Source organism: Arvicanthis niloticus, chromosome 5 (assembly GCF_011762505.2).
Source record: "Arvicanthis niloticus isolate mArvNil1 chromosome 5, mArvNil1.pat.X, whole genome shotgun sequence".
In the NCBI taxonomy this organism is placed as follows: domain Eukaryota; kingdom Metazoa; phylum Chordata; class Mammalia; order Rodentia; family Muridae; genus Arvicanthis; species Arvicanthis niloticus.
In genome coordinates this window covers 20,677,529-20,697,334 of record NC_047662.1, presented here as the reverse complement: position 1 = coordinate 20,697,334, position 19,806 = coordinate 20,677,529, and the positions used below count along the sequence as shown (strand labels likewise).

The following is a 19,806-nucleotide window of genomic DNA, read 5'->3' as shown; positions in this document are numbered from 1 at the left end:
GCAAGTCTGTGTAATGGTGACATAAACTTCTTATTGCGTAGGTGTGAGACCCATGAGACTTGTCCTCCTTTTTACCAAAGGGTAATTACCAAATTTATTCCTTCCTTTGAATGAAAACATTTACTTATTTATATCCATATGTGACTGTGTGAGTTTACATGTGTGACAGTGACACCTATGGAGAGAAGAGGGCATCAGATCCCCTGGAATGAAGATTACAGGTGGTTGTAAGTTGCCTGAGATGGGTGCTGGGAACTGAAGATGGTCCCTCTGTAAGGGTAGTAAGCACTTTGAACTGCTGAGCCAGTACCAGGAAAACAGAAAACCTTTGAGATAACATCTCACTATGTAGACCAGGCTAGCCTAGAACCCATAGAGATCTACCTACCTTTGTCTCCTGAGTGTGTTACTGTGCCCAGTACGGTTATTTAATCACAAAGTGTTTTTGAGACAGAACCTCACTGTGGAGATCTGAACTAGCAACAGAGACCTTTGTGTGTCTGCTATGTTTCAATCTGGGTAGTCACTCTTCCTGGGCACGCTCATATTGCCCCATCTTTGGAGCACAGCCTCTTGGTCCTTTTGACATAGCCCCAGCAGTCCGGGGAGCATTCTTGTTTCACGGGCACAACATGATGTCCCCCTAAACGATTATGTACATTTCTTGCCCAAATCTAGAACCAAAACTTTCCCAAGGAACTCCATTTCCCTTGATGGAAGATGGTGATTAGCACCCCAAATCTGCATGGTGATTAGCACCCCAAATCTGTATGCTAAGTGTTTCAAAATTATAATGCTTGTATTGCTCCCAGAGTGTTGAACTTAAGTCCGGTTCTTCCTCCCAGCCCCATGCTCCCAGAAATAAGACTCAGACTCAAAACACATTTACAGATACCTTGGCAATATAGCTAGGCTCTACTCTCACTAGATCATAACTTAAAATACCCCATTTATATTAATCTATATTCTCCTCACATCTTCCCTGGTGACCCTTCCCCGTGTCTTGCTCTATACCAGAATTCTTTTTGCCTCCCAGATGTCCTGCCTTCTATTTCCTATTTATTCTTGACAGGTGTTACACCCATACAGACATAAGATGTTCTCTCCACACTAGAGTGGAGTCACTGGGAGCGGTGGGGGTCTTTCTGTTTCTTTTTGCCGTCAGGACTTTCTCTTGCATCTACATAGTTGGTAATAGTCAAAAACTACCTTTTAAACAAATTTGAAGGCCATATAGTAGTACATCCCTTTGAGAGGCTGAGGCAGGAGGATAATGCATAATTTGAGGCCTCCCTGAGACTCTGAGACCCTATCTCAAAAAAGCAAAAATAAACAGACAGAGCCAGGCACACAACTTTAATCCCAGCACTTGGAGAGTAGAAACAAGAGCTTAGTATCACCCTTGCCTGGGTTGTGAGTTTGAGGCCAGCCTGGAACACGTGGGAAAAAGAAAATCAGACAGAAATTTAAAATCATCTTTTTGGAAAAGAGTTACTTATTTTTCTTTTATGTGTTTGAATGTTTTGCCTGCCTGTATGTCAATGTATGTGTACTATGTACATGTGGTTTCTGAGCCGACCAGAAGACAGCGTCAGATGACTGGAGCTGGAGTTGCAGGCAGTTGTGAGCTACCATGTGGATGCTGACAACTAAACCCAGGTCCTCTGCAAGAGCAGCCAGTGCTTTAATCCTCTGAGCCATCTCTCAAGCCCCTGAAATAATCTTTTGTCTGTGATTATGTTACAAACCTGGTATATAGTTAGATTAATTCATGTATTTTTAACTTTTAGGAACACTTATGTATTTGTTTGCAAGAAAAGGGTTGATCCCAGGGCTTCACACACACTAGGCAAGCATTCTACCAGTGAGCTATGTACCCAAGTCTAAATTCTCCATTGTTTTGGTATAGTCTTTTTGGGTAGTTTTTTTTTTTTTTTTTTTTTTGGTTTGGTTTGGTTTTTTTTGTTTGTTTTGTGTTTTGTTTTTGTTTTTGTTTTTTGAGACAGGGTTTCTCTGTGTAGCCTTGGCTGTCCTGGAACTCACTCTGTAGACCAGGCTGGCCTTGAACTCAGAAATCCACCCGCCTCTGCCTTCCAAGTGCTAGGATTAAAGGCGTGCACCACCACTGCCCGGCTTGGTATAGTCTTTTTAAGATTATAAATTTAGGGACAGGTAGATCTCTGTGAGGTTGGGGCCAGCTTGATTTACAAAGTGAGTCCAGGACAGCCAGGGCTCTGTTATACAGAGAAGTCCTGTCTCAAAAATCAAACAGAAAAGGGGTTATAAATTTATTCAAATAAACAGGCATGGTAGTACACACCTTTAATTCCAGCACTCATGAAGGCACAATCATTGTGAGTTCGAGGCCAGCCTGATCTACAAAGTAAGTTCCAGGACAGCCAGAGCTACATAGTGAAACCCTGTCTAAGTCAATCAATCAAATGGTCAATTTATGCAAATGACCTGAACAGTTTTAGTGAAGAGATCCAGTTCTGTGTACACAGGAGTACAGGAAGAGGAGGGGTTGAGAAAAGATGCTTGCCAATTGGCTTGAGACAGATGGAGAACACACACAAACATCACACCTGGCCAGGAACTTAGTAGTTTTACTGACAGAAGCTGTTTCCACGGCTCCTGTTGTAACTCAGCTTCATCTACCAAGGTGAAACTGTGTGACTTAAATAGCAGAAAATGGTGTTTTCATTTTTCCCCCTCCCCTGCATCTTCCCCTACTACAGAGAGCAGAGTCTGGTCCCTTCTGGTTTTTAAGTCTGGTGCTTTAGACCCTTCAAACAACCAGATGCCCATTTTCCTGCTCTAGTTTCTGTTTTTGCAAGGGTGAGTTCATGACAGGGTTTCTCTGTACAGCCCTGGCTAGCTGTCTTCGAACCCAGAGATCCTCCTGTCCCTGTCCCTGCCCCTACCCCTGCCCCTGCCTCCTAAGTGCCAGGACTAAAGACATGTCCCACCACTGCCCAGCCCTTCCTGTTCTTAAAAGGACACTCACCTCAGCTTAGGAACCCAACTTCCCAATCTCTTCTCTAAACCAAGGTGCCTCTGGAAGGCCACATGTGGAGGACAGAAGTTGACCCTCTCACTCCACCATACACATTGAATTCAGTTGTCCAGCTTGGCAGTGACCACCTTTACTGACAGAGATTTCTCACTGGCTCTTACTTTTTTTTTTTTTTTTTTGAGACAGGGTCTTACTGAGTTGCCTAGGCAGGTCTTGAACTTGTATATCCTCTGCTTCAGCCTCCCAAGTAGCCAGCAGGCCCAGTGTTAGCCGGTCCCCTGCTGGTGGGCATTTGGGTTTCCACGATGCTTTGCTGTAGCAGTGCTGAACGCTAATTATTTTGTGTGTCTGAAGGGCGTCCTCGGATAGAGCACTGCCAGATTGCCTGCCTGCAGAGTGCAGTGCTCACCTTCAAAGGGCTAGCTTCACGCGCACCAAGATCTACCTGCTCCTGCTTTCCTGAGTGGTTGGATTGAATATGGGCACCATTGTGCCCACCCCTTTAGTATAGCTTTCTTTTTTCTTTCTTTCTGTCTGTCTGTCTGTCTTTCTTTCTTTCTTTCTTTCTTTCTTTCTTTCTTTCTTTCTTTCTCCCTTGCTCCACTTCAGTCCTTTCTTCTGTTGAGGGGATAATTAAAATCAGTAGCACTCAATCTGCTTGTTCTTAATCTGCCACCATCTTCCCGACTAGACAAGGCCTGTGGCCACAAGAGACACCGGCCCTGCCACCCTCGAGACACGCCAGTGTGGGAGATGGCTCTGCCAATCTTCCACGCTGTCTCCACAAGGCTGGGCTGAGCCCAGACCATCCCGCCACCCACGTGGTACCCGGCAGAGATGAGACTCTAATGTTAAAGATTATTCAGTAGCTTTATATAGTTGGTAATTACTCAATTAACAAGATGACCACACGATTAGAGGTGTTAACCAATTAACTAACCTAGATATAAGTTGTTACCCAGGACTGCTCTTGATACATTCGTGGTCATCCATGGCCCCTATATCTCTCTTCCTTAGCTTCTCCTCTTCCTTCTCCTCTTCCTTTTCTTACTCCTCCCACCTTAGCTCCTCCCAACTTGTGAGGAAAATATGCCGCTACATTCTTCTGTCTGACCTTGGTCCCTACTGCTGTATCACCTGTCCACCATGGTCCTCTCCTTGATTAGACAAAGACCATCAAGTCTACAGGCACTCAGGGTATCTGGTAGGTGTAGCATAAGCTAGGCTCTGATGTCACCTTTTCCTATTTGTCCCCTTCCAGCTGGGTCCTGTTTGAGGACAAGAACTTTGAAGCAGACCAGCACATCGTGTCAGAGGGCGAGTACCCTACCCTCACAGCCATGGGCTGCCTGGCCTCCACGGTCCTGAGCTCTCTCCGGAAGGTTCCACTGGTGAGTTCCCCATCCAGATCAACCACAGAAGTAGAGGGAGTACTCTGTCTTACCTGCCACCTAGTGTGCTGGGTGAGCAATGGCTTCCAGAGTCTCAGTGTGCCCTTGACTCTGAGGTACCTAAGGAGCTCCACTGGGCAGGTGTTTATCGGCATTCACTGAAACAGCTCCTGGAGGCAGCAGACCTAGACAGCAGGGCCTGAAGGTGGCAGTGCAGAGTGATGGGTCCTGATCAGAAATCCTTCCAGAATGGGACGGACTGACACTCAGACTGGCCGAGAGGCAGGGCCAGCTTTCACCCAGGTGATGGCCCATTCAGAGAGGGCTGTCAGGATCAATTGAGAAAATGGCCGTGCAGAAGAGACCAGAAGGGCAAGGCAGGGAGAGGCTACCTCAGGGACCCACAGTGGAGGTAATAGGCTGTTCCTGAGACGAGACTGACAGAAGCCACATGCACACTGTGATAACACTGTGGGGACCAGGGGGAGTGACTGGGCACTGCTGAGTCAGAACATCTTACATTTGCTGAGTGACCCTTTTCAAAGCTTTGCGAGTCCCAGAGCCACTCTGACTTGTTTTGGGCCACACAGCTGAAAACAGAAAGAGCAGATGTTCTCCTGGGCTGCTTGGTTATACAACTTGTGCCCCATACCAGCACATACACTGGGCACTAGGGACAGTTAGACCTCTGTCTGGAGCCTTGGGATTAGACAAATTGTTCTACCAAGGATCTGGCCTGCAGTGAGCCATGAATAAAGGAGAACAGTTATTAATCTCTGTGATGATTAGTTACCATCTCTAAGAGATGAACAAGAGATGATACAGAATGAGCCCCAAGTCTCCAGCCTGCCCATTAGTTCTTAGGAGTGCCAACTATCTGACAAGGACAGGCACAGGGATACACACCTGCAATCAATCCCAGGACTCTGGAAGCTAAGGCCTGTGCTATATAGGAGGGGACTCTTGAGTTTGAGCTGGTGCCAGTCTGTCAACACACTGAGACTGAAAATTTGGGGACACAGATAAGTCAGTGTCCTCAAAAGGTCAGAGGCCTACAGCTCTTGGGGTCATCGGGCAGAGTCGGGGCTTGGGTATTTTGTGGCCTCAACCATCTCTTCTCCTCTAACTCCAGCACTTCTCAGAGCCTTCCCTGTCCCTCTTTGGCCTGGAGTGCTTCGAGGGGAAGGAGATCGAGCTGACTGGGGAGGTGCGAAGTCTGCAAGCCGAGGGTTTCAACAACCACGTGCTGTCTGTGCGCGTCAAGGGTGGCGTGTGAGTGTGTGCTCCAAACTGTGATGGGTGATTGGTGGGATGGGGACCCCACCCCAGACCAGGAAGGAGGGAATAGTATCAGCCTGAGGTCCCTGGCTCCCAGGGCTTGGTGGGATACTGGGTCCTGAGAACCCCAAATGTACACATAAGCCTCTTCCTCCCGCTGTGGGCCCTCACCCTAGTGTGAGAGAAGAGGGGGCAGAGGTTGCTCTAACACAGGTGCTTTGTCTTCCGCCTGTCTCTGCTTGCCTGCCTGTCTGTCTGTCTGTGTTCCTCTGTGTCTCTGGCACCCACTGGGCACAGCTGGGTAGTGTGTGAACACAGCGACTTCCGGGGCCGCCAATGGCTAGTGGGAAGCTGCGAGATCACCAACTGGCTGACCTACAGCGGTACCCAGAGGGTGGGCTCCCTCTACCCTATCAAGCAGGTAGGTAGCAGTTGGCACAAGTGCCTCTGAGGTGTGCATGTCCTGGGGACCATCTGTCCTCACATACGCCTGTGTTTCCCAAACGTGATGTTGGTGTCGGGTCACACGGTGATCTCATCCTCCTTTTGCATCGTCACCTCAGTCATTTTCCCTAAATCAACTTGAAAACAAAACAATGTTGCCCTGTCCTAAAGGGCAATACAATATATGCAAGATATACAAGATATGCAAGATATGCAAGATATACAATAAGCTTATTCACTCCAAACGGAAAATCATCTCACACACAGAGTTTGCATGCCAGGGTGCATGTCCGAACCTGCTTGTTTAGAAGTTGGCTTCATGTCTGCACACATATATTTCTAGGCTGTGGCTGTGGCCTGTGTGTGCGCATGTGCGTGTGCATGCATGTGAGTGTGTGTGTGTATGCACACACTCGTGCCCATCTAAGAGTCTGTCTGCACCTATGTTATTTGTGGCCATGCATCTGAATACTCTGGAGGTGGTTTAATGCTTTGTGTGTACGGATGTGGGTGTGTTTGTACCTGCGCACGCCTGTGCCCGAGGGCTTTCTGGGAATATATATGTCTGTGTATGAGGGCATGTGTTTAATCTCGTTGTTCACAGACTCTCACAGTAGCATTGTCAGAAGAAATCCTGGCAAATGTCTCTAACCCTCATATGGGGAAATAAAGGCCCAGGGAAGTGGACAAGGAGTTTATTCACAATTTTGGGCAAGCACTGTTCTTCTATGGATCTTAGTGTGTCTGTGTGTGTGTGTGTGTGTGTGTGTGTGTGTGTGTGTGTGTATGTGTGTGTATACCTATATATTCAAGCAGGGACTCACTATGACCTTGGAGGACTGCTAGTATAGCTCTAGCTGGCCTGGAACTCTCTGTGTTGACCAGGCTGGCCTTAAACATCCATCTGCCTCTGCCTCCTGAATGCTGGGATCACAAGTGTGTGTCACCACGCCCAGGTGTTTCCTCCTCTATAAAATGGGGATAACATTTGTGTCCTGAGTCTGTTGAAGATTGCAGAACCATTGGGCAGTGTTCTAGCAAGAGACACTGCTCAGATCATACCTAGGGCTTACGTCATCCTTTATGTTACCGTCACCGCAAACCAAGACCCTGCTAGTGCTGGCAGGGCCACTTCTGATCTCTGGCCATCTAGTGACACTGTGTTTCCTTTTAGCTTTAGCATGTATCTATGCATGCATTTTTCTTTCTCTGCGTGTGTGTGTGTGTGAGTGAGTGTGTGCGCGCATGTGTGAGTGTGTGTACATCTGTAGCAAGCATAGGTCACTGGTATGAAAGTGGCTGGGAGGATCTGTATGCCAGTTATGATGTGAATGTGACTGCCACATAGACCTGCGGAATTGTTTGTGCCTTCTATAAACTGTGCCACCTTGTGGACTGCGGGTATACTTGCCAGGGTCCTTAATCACATATGTAGGTATCTATGGTTACAGAACTATGCTTTTTTACACACCCATAATGTGACTTTGTCCCGGGGGGGGGGGAGTTTAGAGGCAGGGAAGGTTTGGGAGTGTGGGTCCCTTAGAGGGTCCAGGGTTGAGGGTGGTAAGGCATCTTTGACTGCAGCTTCTCAGCCTTTCCTCATCATCAGCGCCGAGCCTTTTTCCGCCTGTGGAATGCAGCACTAGGGGGATTCCTGTCAGTGCCTGAGCACGTGGAGGACATGAAGGCCGGCCGTGTGGTGGTCTCCGAGCCCCGAGCTGGGGGCAGCTGCATCTGGTACTATGAAGATGGACTACTGAAAAACCAGGTACAGTTCCAGAGTTTGCTCTGCTGAGCCCAGGTTTGCCAACGTGCCTTGGGAAGTCCCAGCCCAATTAGGTGCAACACGCACGCAGCCCAGATGTAGAGAATGCTCATTCTTCTTTCTTATATTAAATCTTTAAAAAACTAGTATTTAGGGTTGGAGAAGGGACACAGCAGTTTAAAAACAGTTATTGCTTTTGCAGAGTTCCCAGCATAAAAAAATGATGCCATAGCCATCCCTAATTCCAGTTCCAGAGGATTTTATGCCCTCTTCTGACCTCTGTGGGCACCAGGCATGTATTTGTTGCACAGACATGCATGCGTTCAAAACACTCATAAAATAAATAAATCTAAAAATGGATGAAGAGATTTGCCTAGGGCCACAGTTGTAAGAGCCAGCATTCAAAACCAGTGTGTGAGCTGGGAAGGGTGGCACATGGGCATATGCCTTTTATCACAGCACTCAGGAGGCAGTAAGAATCAAGTATCTGTGAACTCAAGGCCAGCCTGGTCTATATAGCAAGTTCTGGGCCAGCCAAAGCTATAGAGAGAGATACTGTGTCCCAGACATAACAAAACAGCAGCAATAACAAAAATCCAACGAATGAAGGATTGCTTGAGCATGGGAGATTTCCTGTCAGGAATGCCAAATCTCATGATCTTCTGGGATCTCAGGTGGCTCCCACCATGAGCCTACAGGTGATTGGACCTCCAAGCCCAGGCTCCAAAGTAGTACTATGGGCTGAGAGCCGCCTACCACGCCAAACCTGGAGCATCAATGAATTGGGTCACATCTGCAGCCGGCTGTTTGAAGGCCAGATCCTGGACGTGAAGGGTAATGTAGGCTGGTAGGGGTTGGGGTGGGGTGCACAAAAGGGGACTAAGGACTGGGCTGCGTGTAGCACTGTCTGACCACTTCTGAATCCCACTGCCCTCAGGTGGACGAGGTTATGACCGCGACCACGTGGTACTGTGGGAACCAACGAAGGACAGACCTTCCCAGATCTGGACTGTCCGTGTACTCTGAACCAACGTCATCACCAGTTTTCTGCTGGAGGCTTTTGCTGGGATGGAATGTTTTATACAGATTTTGCTGTGAAATAAGCTATTTTCTACTATGCCGCTGGTGGTGTCTCTGCACCTTGATGTTGGGGGTGGAGAGGGTCCACTTGCCCTTTTGCCTCCTCTTCCAGTTGGTTTATCTTCCTGTATAGCCTCCTATTGCCACCAGAGGGCGCTCCAGACCCCACACTGTCTGGTGTGTCAGCCCTTTCTGCCTCTCTGATTGTAGCCTCTGTGGTTCGCAGCACAGGACTCTAATGCGTGTTCAGGGAGTAGAAGTGGAGGGCTGTCCCACTTGGAAGAGGGACTCCTAGCTGACACACCAGGGATGGGAAGGAGTTGGCCAGGCCAGATAGAAGTAGCAGTGGTGGCGCACGCCTTTAATCCCAGCACTTGGGAGGCAGGCAGATTTCTGAGTTCGAGGCCAGCCTGGTCTACAGAGTGAGTTCCAGGACAGCCAGGACTACACAGAGAAACCCTGTCTAAAAAAATAAAAAGCAGCGGAAAGTATTCCAGGGCTACAGATGTATCCAAGGGTGAACTTTCAGGGTTCAGTCTGAGATCATAGTGGGCAGGGGAAGAAAGATGGGAGAGTCTACCTTCCTGCTTCTTCTAACTCTAGTCTCAAAGCCTGAAGGTTTCGCCTTGGTCAGAACAGCCAGGAGAAGGGGCTGGGTCCCTAGCTGAGTGATAGGTCAGGATAGTAGAGACCTAGGGCTGCAGTTTCTTTGCCATCTTCTGTTGGCATGGATGGGTTCCTGGGAAGACACAGAGGCAAGGAGCCTTGGGAACCAGTCTGGGCTTCCTTCTCTTCTTGTAGCTCCAAAGACCACCCCCAAGCTCAAGAGGGGAGGGTGCTTAGAGGAGCTGTTTGTCCTTCCCCGGCTGAGTGTGTGGGTGGTAACCTTTGCCTCTTAACCCTCTAGTCCAGTGATTGAAGGCATATGGTCAGGCGATTTGGAAGCTGCCCTTCCACAAACCCTCCCAGACATGGACTGCTTCTGGATCTGTAGTACTCCAGTTGGGAGTTTTGAGAGAAACAGAGCCAAACAATATGTGATTTCCCAGAATCTATCAGTGTGAAGACACCTAGGTCGTGGGCTGCGCACCTGCCTGAACCTGGGGTGTGTGGGGCCTGAGAGTCTGGGCAGGACTGGCTTCCCTCCTAATGCTGCTGCACACGCGCTTCCTGGGGCCAGTGATGGCGCAGTGATCACACATGGGGCCCCATCTAAGCATAAGTATAACTTTATTGTGCCCTAGCTGGGTGTCACGCCCCTGCTCCCATCAGTGTGCCTTGCCATTCTGGCCATTGGCTGTCAACTGTAACCTCCTTGGATCTCTTGGGTCAACCCTTCCCACGGACTGGGTTGGGGTGTCTCTCACTACTGATGGTGCAGCAGTGTGAGGAACATGGGGTTTTGGAAGCCACGCCTCCTCAGCCGAGGTAGAGGAGGCACAGTAAGGTGCTGGCATAGAGAAGCAAACTGCAGGCACCCCCATTGATGATGGATGAGGCCCCCGCCTTTGGGGGCTTCCCAGGGGTTTTTTTGGGGGTGGTGTGGGCGTGGGTGGTGGTGGTGTGGGTGGTGGTGGTGGTGGGGGTAGAGGTGGTGGCGACTTTCTTAGGAGTAACAGGTTTCTTAGTAGTAACAGCTTTCTTAGTAGTAACAGCTTTCTTAGTAGTAACAGCTTTCTTAGAAGTAGTCGGAGCAGCTGTAGTAGCCCGAGTAGCCGGAGTAGCCCGAGCCCCCGGAGTAGCCGGAGTAGCAGGAGTAGCACCAGCAGCAGGAGTAGGAGCAGGCGAATTGGTGGCGTCTCCCAAGACTCCTGTTTGTATCTGCAAGAGAAGCGGTGCACAGCAGGGTTCGAACCTCCTGTTGAGGACTCTGTGTCCTTTGTTGCCTTTCTTCAACTCTAGGCTTCCATAAAGCTGCCATAGGCCCTGTTGGGATGTTTGGCTTCCTGCCCTATCACAGGCAGCCCCTGTGTTTGTCATTCTTCCACCACAAAGAAACTTCCTGTCACTTTTCAGACTACAGATGCTCCAGCATAGAGAGAAACAGAAACCTGAACACGGGCTTCCCCTCGCAGTGCCTCGGTTTCCCCTCCTCCTTGTAATCAGAGTCCCCCATGGTCAAGAATATCACACGTAACAGGCCCGAATAAGGCCCCTGGCAGAGGGTGGGTGGGAGGGCAGGGTGGGAATGGCAAGTGACAAGCTGTCCTTGACGCTTAATGGGACAGTAGCTGAAACTGCTCTTGATGGGAATCAAACTAGTTTTGGTGGCCACCAACCTGCCTTTGATGTGTGGTCTAGATGTTCTTGATCAAGAACTTGGTGGCTCCATTCGCTGTGTTAATCAGGCCTCTCTGTGTACATAGTGCCTCTAAGGCTGCCTCCCTCCCGGGGTGGCAGTTGATTTGCAGTGTATGGGAGACTTCTGCCTCTGCATTCCTGCACACCTACAATTCACTATGGCAGAAGCAGGGGACCTTCTGTCACCTATGGCAGTCTATTAGACCTCTCTCCAGCCATCTGAAAAAGACCATTTCTGTGGCTCTTCTCAGCTGGGCTTCCTCTCCATTCCTCATGATGCAGAATTGCACAGAACCCTTTGAGTGCCTTCACGTACCTGACACCCTATGAGGTTTCCCTCTCTGAGGCCAGTCTGATAGCACCTATGAGGAGTAGCAACCCAGCCATATAGGCCCTCCTAGATCCCTGGTTTCTGGTTGGTGAGCATCTATCTCTGTCCCTGTGGTAGAAGACAGGGTCCCCCCCAGGAACCTGCATTCCTTCCCCAGATCCCGGGCCAGGGCCAGACCAGCGAGCTGAGACCTGGTGGTGGCTGCAGGGGCTCAAAGACTGTCCTCACCTGAACCACAACCAGGAGACTTATGGTGAGGAGGAGGAGGAAGCCGTTCATCCTGGATCTTCCTGGGCTCTTGTAGCAGCTTTGAGAAATGAGTTCAGGGCAATCTGCAGGCCACTTTGAACCTGGCTGCTTTTGAACTAAGAAGCAGAAGAGATTGGGAGGAGCGGAGAGGAAGGACCGCCTAGGGGCGGGGAAAGGAGCTTCCTTCTTTCAAACCTGGGGGTGGATGAAACTCACCTTGAGGTTCCAAGACCTGTAGATGATGTGAATTCTCAGAAGAAGCACAGGCAGAGCGTACAGAGCAGCAAGAAGACACCAGCAGGACTGTCCCCAGGCCTGGATCTGTGTGTCCTGGGCAAGGAATCTTGTTTTCATGATTTGACAACTCAGACCTCAGGCCTGAGGCTGAATCTATGAGTCTTTAACATCCCCCTTAAAAGAAGAAGAGGAAGAAGAAGAAGAAAAGATGAAGAAGAAGAGGAGGAGGAGGAAGGCGGCAGCACCTGCTGCAACAATAATCTTTATTTTTAATCTATAAATTTTGAGACATGGTCTAAGTCACTCTATGGCTGGGTTTAAATTCAGGATCCTCCTGTCTCAGCCTCTGAGTTCTGGAATTGCAGGCCTACATCACTCTGCTGACCAATAACTTACTTTAAAAAGAACCAACAAGGGGCTAGAGAGATGGCTCAGAGATTGAAAGCCCTGGTTGCTCTTCCAGAGGATCCAGGTTCAATTCCCAGCACCCACATGGCAGCTCACAACTGTTTCAGGGAGTCCAGCACTCTCACACAGACAGACACACATGCAGGCAAAACATCGATGCACATAATTTTTTTTTTTTTCCAGACAGGGTTTCTCTGTGTAGTCCTGGCTGTCCTGGAACTCACTCTGTAGACCAGACTGGCCTCAAACTCAGAAATCTGCCTGCCTCTGCCTCCCAAGTGCTGGGATTAAAGGCATGCTCCACCATTGCCTGACATAAATAAAAAGCATGCTAGCTCTTGGGAGACAGAAGCAGGTGGAGCTCTATGAGTCTGAGGCTAGCCTGGTCACATAGTAAGTTCCAAGATAAAACTACATAGTAAGATTCTGGCTCAAAACAAAAATAAGCCAAAACAACCAAAAAGCCCTGTTTATTGATAATCCGTAACTCTAGCAACTGTTATGTAAATAAATGGCAGGTGTGTTTTGTTTTAAAGATTGAGTTCCTGTAATCTTAGAACTCAGGGTAGAGCAGCAGGAGGGGACCCAGGGCCGTTATGTCTATATGGTGACTTTGAGGCCAGCTTGGGCTACTCTGTCTGAAAACACAGATCAAGCAAATGATCAGACAAGAGAAGGGAACTAAGAGAGTCGGGTGGATGTAGGATTCATAATAAAATGGTGGATGGATGCTATCATTGGTTCTGTGATGGATTGCTATCATTGGCTAAGGACCACTGAGATCCAGGAGCAGGCAGTAAGACTGGATTACCTTTTGGGTCAGGCCCCATTTCCTCTGTTCTTCGGGCTCTTTATTTCAAGTGAATAATTTTTGGGGAAAAAAATCCTTTAAAAAGTTGTGTGTGTGTGTGTGTGTGTGTGTGTGTGTGTGTGTGTAAAACACGCACACAAGAGTGTTTTACCTGCATATACATACACCTGTGTACACCATGCGTATGCCTGGTGCCTATGAAGGCCAGAAGAGAACATCAGATGTTCTAGGACTGGAGCGATAGCTGTTCATAGGTGATGGTAATCGAACCTGGCTCCTTTGTAAGAGTGGCAAGCGCTCTTAACCACTGAGCCATCTCTCCAGTCCCCTCCTGAAGTCTCTTAAGACTTCATGTTTTGGGATTTGGGTGAAGAAGTGTCATCTTACTCGGGGAGGGCCCAGAGGGGATTATTGGGAGGACAAACAGGTAAACACAGTCCAGCATCCAGGAATTAGAAGCCAGCTATTGATTTTTGCTGTGGGCAGAGCTATGGGAGAGTCCTCAAAACTGTATGGATGGTGCCCTAACTTGTACGAAACAGAGCCGTGGTCTCAGTGAAACTAGGCAATAATTATCTGCACTTGGCTGATGAAAAAAAAAAAATGACTTGTCCAAGTTCATAACTGGTGAAGTCGTTTGAACTTGAGTCCAGGTCCCTGTGACATCTCAGACACTTCTGGAGCTGCTCTCGAGTGCACTGATCCAGTCTGTGCTGTTGGTTTGTTCTCCTCAAGGTGGTGCCTCACACATGTTAGGCACGTACTCTCCAGCCCCTGATTAAATCTTGATTCCCTCTCCTTCTTCCTTGGCTCTGCAGCCCAGCTTCTGCCTCACCCTTTCTCCCTGGCTTCGTCTATGTGGTGTCTTATTTACATGCCAGATGGTAAAGGGGTTTCCCCTGGCTTCTCTTATATGGTTCAGGACTTTTGTCACAAGCCTAAGTAAAACCTGAGAGGGCCTTAGGGGCCTTGAGCTCCTGAGATCAAGCTGAGAAAGAAAAGAAGTGAGAGTCTGACCTAGGGGGAGAAAGGGAGGATTGTGGAGTGGGGGAGGTGACAAGTCACCTCTTCCCATCGCCCACCTTCTTTGCTGTCTTGCCGTCAGACCCTACTGTCTCAGCCACTATACCTGGGAGAGGTGCCTGGGAGCCAGGAAGGCTGCAGGAGATAGGAGGTCCATGCTGAAGTCCAAGATTGCCCTGCTGAAAACTGGACAAGTTTATCTCCCTTCTCTGGAGAAGAAGCTAGAAAGGGTGAACCCTACAGCTGGCCATGTGTAGTTACTTCCTGCTGGAAATGTGTGTGATGACTTAAACTTCTCTTTTATTATTTAAAACACATATAGTGCATGCATGTGGTGTGTGTGTGTGTGTGTGTGTGTGTGTGTGTGTGTGTGTGTGTGTGTGGCCACGCTGTTCAGAGAGGGAATTGGAACTACATAGGGTTGTGACCACCAGAAATGGTTGCTGGGATCCGAACTCAGGCCCTCTGGAGAAGCAGCAAGCACTCTTAACCACTGAGCCATCTCTCCAGCCTGGATACAAACTTTTTTTTTTTTTTTTAAGTATCAGTGTGGGGCACCAACATGCCACTGTTTGTGTGGAGGTTGGAGGACAACTTTCAGGAGTTGGTTTATTCCTTCTTCAGTGTGGGCCCCAAAGACTGAACTGGGTAATCAGCTTGGCTGCAAGCTCTTCTACCCATCCGGCATTACACAAACCCCTTAAGTTTAATTTTATTTTTGTATTTTCCAGCCCTGGGTATTGAACCCACAACTGCACACTAAGCATGTGCTCAACCACTGTCCTTTGCTTGAGTTAAGAAACATTATCTTGTAAACCCCTCAAAGTTTCCTTTTTGGATTCTGAGATGTGAGGAGTAAGATGTATAGTGGGGACAAATGGGGTGGGACATGAGAATGCTGGGAACATCTCTAAGGAATTGGACATGAAGAGATGTCTGCTGTCTGCCCATACCCAAGAAAAGAAGTAGGACTTCAAGTCTTTGCCTCTCTTGGCCTCTGAGCAGCTACATTCTGTCTCCACAGCATCTGAGTAGACAGAAGTTTGGTTGCCAAACTGAGAGGACTCTGAGAAAGCCCCATTTGACAGATGGGAAAACTGAGGGCAAGGCAAAGGCAATACTAGAGCTACAGGCTAGACTTACCAATGGGTGTGCTCCACTGGACACTTTCTCTGCATCTGATTCCCTAGCCTTGACAAAGCAGGAGTCTGTCCACACACCCCATGCCTCTCACACGAATTGAGACCAAATTCCTTAGAGTGATGGTCAAACCCCCACTCCCTGCCAGCCTTCTTTCTTAGCATCAGACCTCATTTGGTAACATCCTCTACCACCCAGTGCACACCACTTCCTAGCTGGCCTTCACCAGCACTTGCCTGGCTGCCTCAGGCTCTCCAACAGCTCTGTTCTTCCCCATCATTCATACCCAAAGTCCTTACCCAGAGAAACTTTCCACATCCTCTGTGAAACTCCCTCCAAGATGGAGGTGATCTTCTACCTTCAAGTGCTTCTTTGGCCACTCTGAAGATGACTGTGTTTCCTGAGCTGGTGTGTAGCTTGGTAGAGTGCTTCCCTAGAAAGCCAAGATTTCATGCCCCGCCACACATAATTCCAGTGTGTTGGTGCAGCCCTGTAATCCCGGCTTTAGGGAGGATTAGAGGTTCAAGGTCATCCTTGGCTACATAGTGAGTTTGAGACCAGACTGAGCTACATGAGACCTCCTCTCAAACGAAACAATAAAAGATTGTACCTTCTTTTGTGATCTGAACTAGAACTTGTCACCTCTCCAACCCAGTAGAGGGTTGAACATGGGACCAACAGGTGTCAGGGATCAAGGGAAAGAATGACTGAAGTTTAAGATGTCCACTTTCACCCCGTTGTCAAGCCTGGCACTGATTGGTCTGGTAACTATGGGCAAACCCTGGCTTTATGCTGAGGAATTGCCAGTGCAGAAAAGAATTCTCAGGCTGAAAGAAGAGAGTTCTACACTGGGGTTGCTTTGATCCTAAAAGCACTTGTCTGTTCCAGAAGAGATGTCTGAAAAACTGAACAGAGCTGGGTAGCGACAGAAGCAACGGAGATGAGCGTTTCATAGAAGGATCTAGACATAAAATGGACTCCTCAATGTGACTTCTGAGCACCTGCCCCTGCAATATTCAAAGCACATAGGACAAGAGAGATGAAAGTTAGAGAAAATAACCAAATGGAGATGTGAGAATGGAGAAACCCAGTATTAGAAGAGCGCAGAGGACAGGGTGGGCCTGGGGTTGGATACAACTGAAGAGAAAATTAGTGCCAGGGAAGGCAGGTCATAAGGAAATAAATGTTTCATTTCTCAAGTACCTGCTCTGTGCCTGGTGTTCTTTTTTGTTTTTGTTTTTGTTTTTGGCTCTGAGGATAAAGCAGTGAATAGAAAGATGAGGCCTCTACTCATGGATTAGACATTCAAACGGGAAAGACAAAGAAAGACTGGCATTTTCACGTTTCCATGAATGCTGAGGAAGTCGGCATTCGAGAAAAGAGAAATGGAGAAAGAGCATCCAGACAAGTGGTCAGGACAGGCCACTCAGGAAGTGCTCATGTGAGACTCAGAGGAGAGTGTGTAGACACACAAGCACCTTACATTACTATTCCACCCGATTGGACAGTATTCTCTCTCCTCTCTCTGACCCTCTCCTTCTCCCCCAACCCTTGTTTGGGACAGAGTCTTACCGTGTAGCCCAGGTTACCCCTAAACTTGTGATCTTCCCACTGCTGCCTCTGCCGCCGAATGCTGGACTTACAGGTATGTGAATTACACAGAAGGCATGGGCTTCCAGGCCATGGAGCACAGCTCCCCAGTGTTCTTTGAAAACTGTTCCCAGGACCTACCACAGGCCCACACGGAATGAATACTCCTAATGCACTTGTCCTGTGATGAACTGGGATAAAGCGTGGCGGTGGTGGGAAGGGACAGAGGTGTTGCACACACCTCCCAGTGTGATCATATGATTTGCTCTAACATTTTTCTTGTCACTGCGAGAGGTATGATTGAGTAGCACCATAGAGCACTCGAGCTACATCTTTGCTGCTGCTGCTGTTTTTGAGACATGATTTTTCTCTGGTAGTGGAGACTAGCCTGGACCTTGCAATGTAGCCCAAGCTGGCCTCAAATTTCTATCAAGGTAAACCATCCATCCATCCAACCATCCATCTATCCATCCATCCAACCATCCATCTATCCATCCATCCAATCATCCAACCATCCATCTATCTATCCATCCATCCATTCACCCATCCACACATCCATCCATCCATCCAACCATCCATCTATCCATCCAATCATCCATCCATCCAACCATCCATCCATCCATCCATCCATCCACCCATCCATCCACTCATCCAATCATCCATCCATCCATCCATCCATTCACACATCCATCCATCCATCCATCCATCCATCCAATCATCCTTTTGCTTACTTACTCTTCCAATTTATCAATACTTACCAACTTGGTCAAGATAAATGAGAGGTGACTCTCCCCTTGAGGACTTCATAGGCCTATACTAGGGCAGGGTGTCTGTAGATCACAAAACTGGATGGGAAAGTCACCATGGCATCAGGCTGTAAAGTAGTGTATAACTTGGCTTAAGAGGAGGGAGAAAGCCCAGAGCTGGTTTCCAGGAGAATGGGCATCTGAGCTAGGGTTTGAAGGAGAAGGAACAAAAGGTGTTCCAATACTTGGGAAGGACCATGCTGTTTCTGGGACATGAAGAGGGTGGAGGCAAGAATTAGTCTATAAAGGCTTCAAGTACTATCATAAGCTGGAGATGACAGATCTTCATCAGAGGTGGTGACTGTATCGGTGGCAAAGAGGGAAGAGGAGGAATAGAGCGAGCTAGATTGTATTCTCAGGGACTCCAAGGCCTTGGAAGACTCTCACTCTTTGCTTCCTTCCTCCTGGAGCTGCGAGCACTCAATAAACCCCCGGGCCCCGAAGGAGCCATGCTGCTAAGTGTCTTTCGAGAAATGACCTGAACATCAAGTGGATTCTGTCCACCCAAGAACAGAGCCTCAGGCACTGAGTGGTAAAGAGGCAGCCAGTGGAGCTTCATCCCAGAAGTAAAGGGGAGTCCTGGGTAGTGTGGAAATTATGCAGATCTGTCTCCAGGGTTTCCTAGCCTTCAAGGCTTATTTATAGTCCCAGAAGGACTTCCAGGGTCTCTAAAGTGATACACTGAGTGACAAGGGCTGGGAAAGTAACCCTGAGGAGAGTTTAGCAGTGATTCTCAACCTTCCTAATGCTGTGACCCTTTAATCCAATTCCTCATGTTGAAGTGAGCCCCAACCATAAATTTATTTTGTTGCTACTTCATAACTGTAATTTTGCTATTATTTAAGATGCAGGATATCTGGTATGGGGCCCCAAATGGTGTCACAAGCCACAGGTTGAGAACCCCTGGATTAGAGTCTTTTTGTTTTTCGAGTCAGGGTTTCTTTGTAGCCCTGGATGTTCTGGAGCTCACTATGTAGACCAGGCTGGCTTTGAACTCAGAGATCCCCCTGCCTCTGCCTCCTGAGTGCCAGAATTAGAGGCAAGCGCCACTACCACCCGGCAAGAAGTATTTTTGAAAATATCCGTAGAGGTGTTTGATAAGTACTTTGCTTTAACCTCCTAATCACTAATTGTCCCAGCAACCCTGTCAAGTAGGCCTTATTTTCATTTTACAAGTGAGGGAAACAAGATGTAAATGTGCTTAAGGTGACACTGTACTGGTGAGGACACAGTGCATGGTCCTAACTAAATTATCTCTAGTTACTTTGGTGCTGTTAGTGTAATTTTACTTTTTAGTTATATATAAATATTTATTTGGTAACTTATTTTGTGTGTGCATCTGGGCAGTGCCCATGTGGAAGTCAGAAGACAGATCCAGGAGCTGTTTTCTCCTGTCTTATGTGACCAGCCCACTGATTGAACTAGGTCGTCAGGCTTAGTAGTGAGACCAAGGCTTGGTATCTGCCGATCTAGCTATGAGGCTGAGGAAGGGGAAATTACTCACCACATTGGGAGTGGGGTGTTGCCCAATTCTTCTAAATAGGAACTAGATTAGAACTTTCTGTCAGGGCATCATCTGCTCCATAAATTAGAGGGGTGGAAATGAGATTTAAATATTTATTAAGTAACCCGCATCATTCCAATTCATCGTTGCATGATCAGATGGGAAAACAAAGGAAACATAATTTCCACAAAATCGAATTAGCACAATACTGACAACGTCGAGCACAACACCTTCAGGTCTAAAGGTTCCCAGGGATTCGTCTCTTGAACTCAAGTCCCGGCATCAAGAACGCCCTCTGACCTCTTAGAGTGGTGCATTCTGGGATTTGAAGTCTCACGTACAGCCCTCTTCACCGCAGACCAATGGTATTAGGACACAGTCAGCTATGCCCGCCTTCGCTACCCGCTGGTTCGTTAGAGGTCCTCTCGGAAT

General features: G+C 48.2%; 2 protein-coding genes across 3 annotated transcripts in view; one reads left to right on the top strand and one right to left on the bottom strand.

Moving 5' to 3' along the window:
- Crybg2 (crystallin beta-gamma domain containing 2) overlaps positions 1-9,011 on the top strand; it is a 31,807-nt gene extending 22,796 nt beyond the window's left edge. For both annotated transcript variants that reach the window (XM_034501590.2, XM_076934010.1), the window contains 6 exons: positions 4,278-4,407; positions 5,540-5,679; positions 5,983-6,106; positions 7,739-7,897; positions 8,569-8,728; positions 8,832-9,011. In XM_034501590.2, the coding sequence (XP_034357481.2) occupies positions 4,278-4,407; positions 5,540-5,679; positions 5,983-6,106; positions 7,739-7,897; positions 8,569-8,728; positions 8,832-8,920 (802 nt within the window). In that variant the 3' untranslated portion in view covers positions 8,921-9,011. The remainder of the gene's footprint in view (positions 1-4,277; positions 4,408-5,539; positions 5,680-5,982; positions 6,107-7,738; positions 7,898-8,568; positions 8,729-8,831) is intronic.
- A 710-nt stretch (positions 9,012-9,721) lies between these two features.
- On the bottom strand, positions 9,722-11,905 carry Mucl1 (mucin like 1). The gene is made up of 2 exons (XM_076934011.1): positions 11,835-11,905; positions 9,722-10,795 (listed from the first exon to the last, which is right to left on the bottom strand). Exons 1-2 carry the CDS (start codon positions 11,883-11,885, stop codon positions 10,394-10,396), a joined length of 453 nt encoding a protein of 150 aa, XP_076790126.1. The 5' UTR covers positions 11,886-11,905; the 3' UTR covers positions 9,722-10,393.
- Between the last annotated feature and the right edge of the window lie 7,901 nt (positions 11,906-19,806).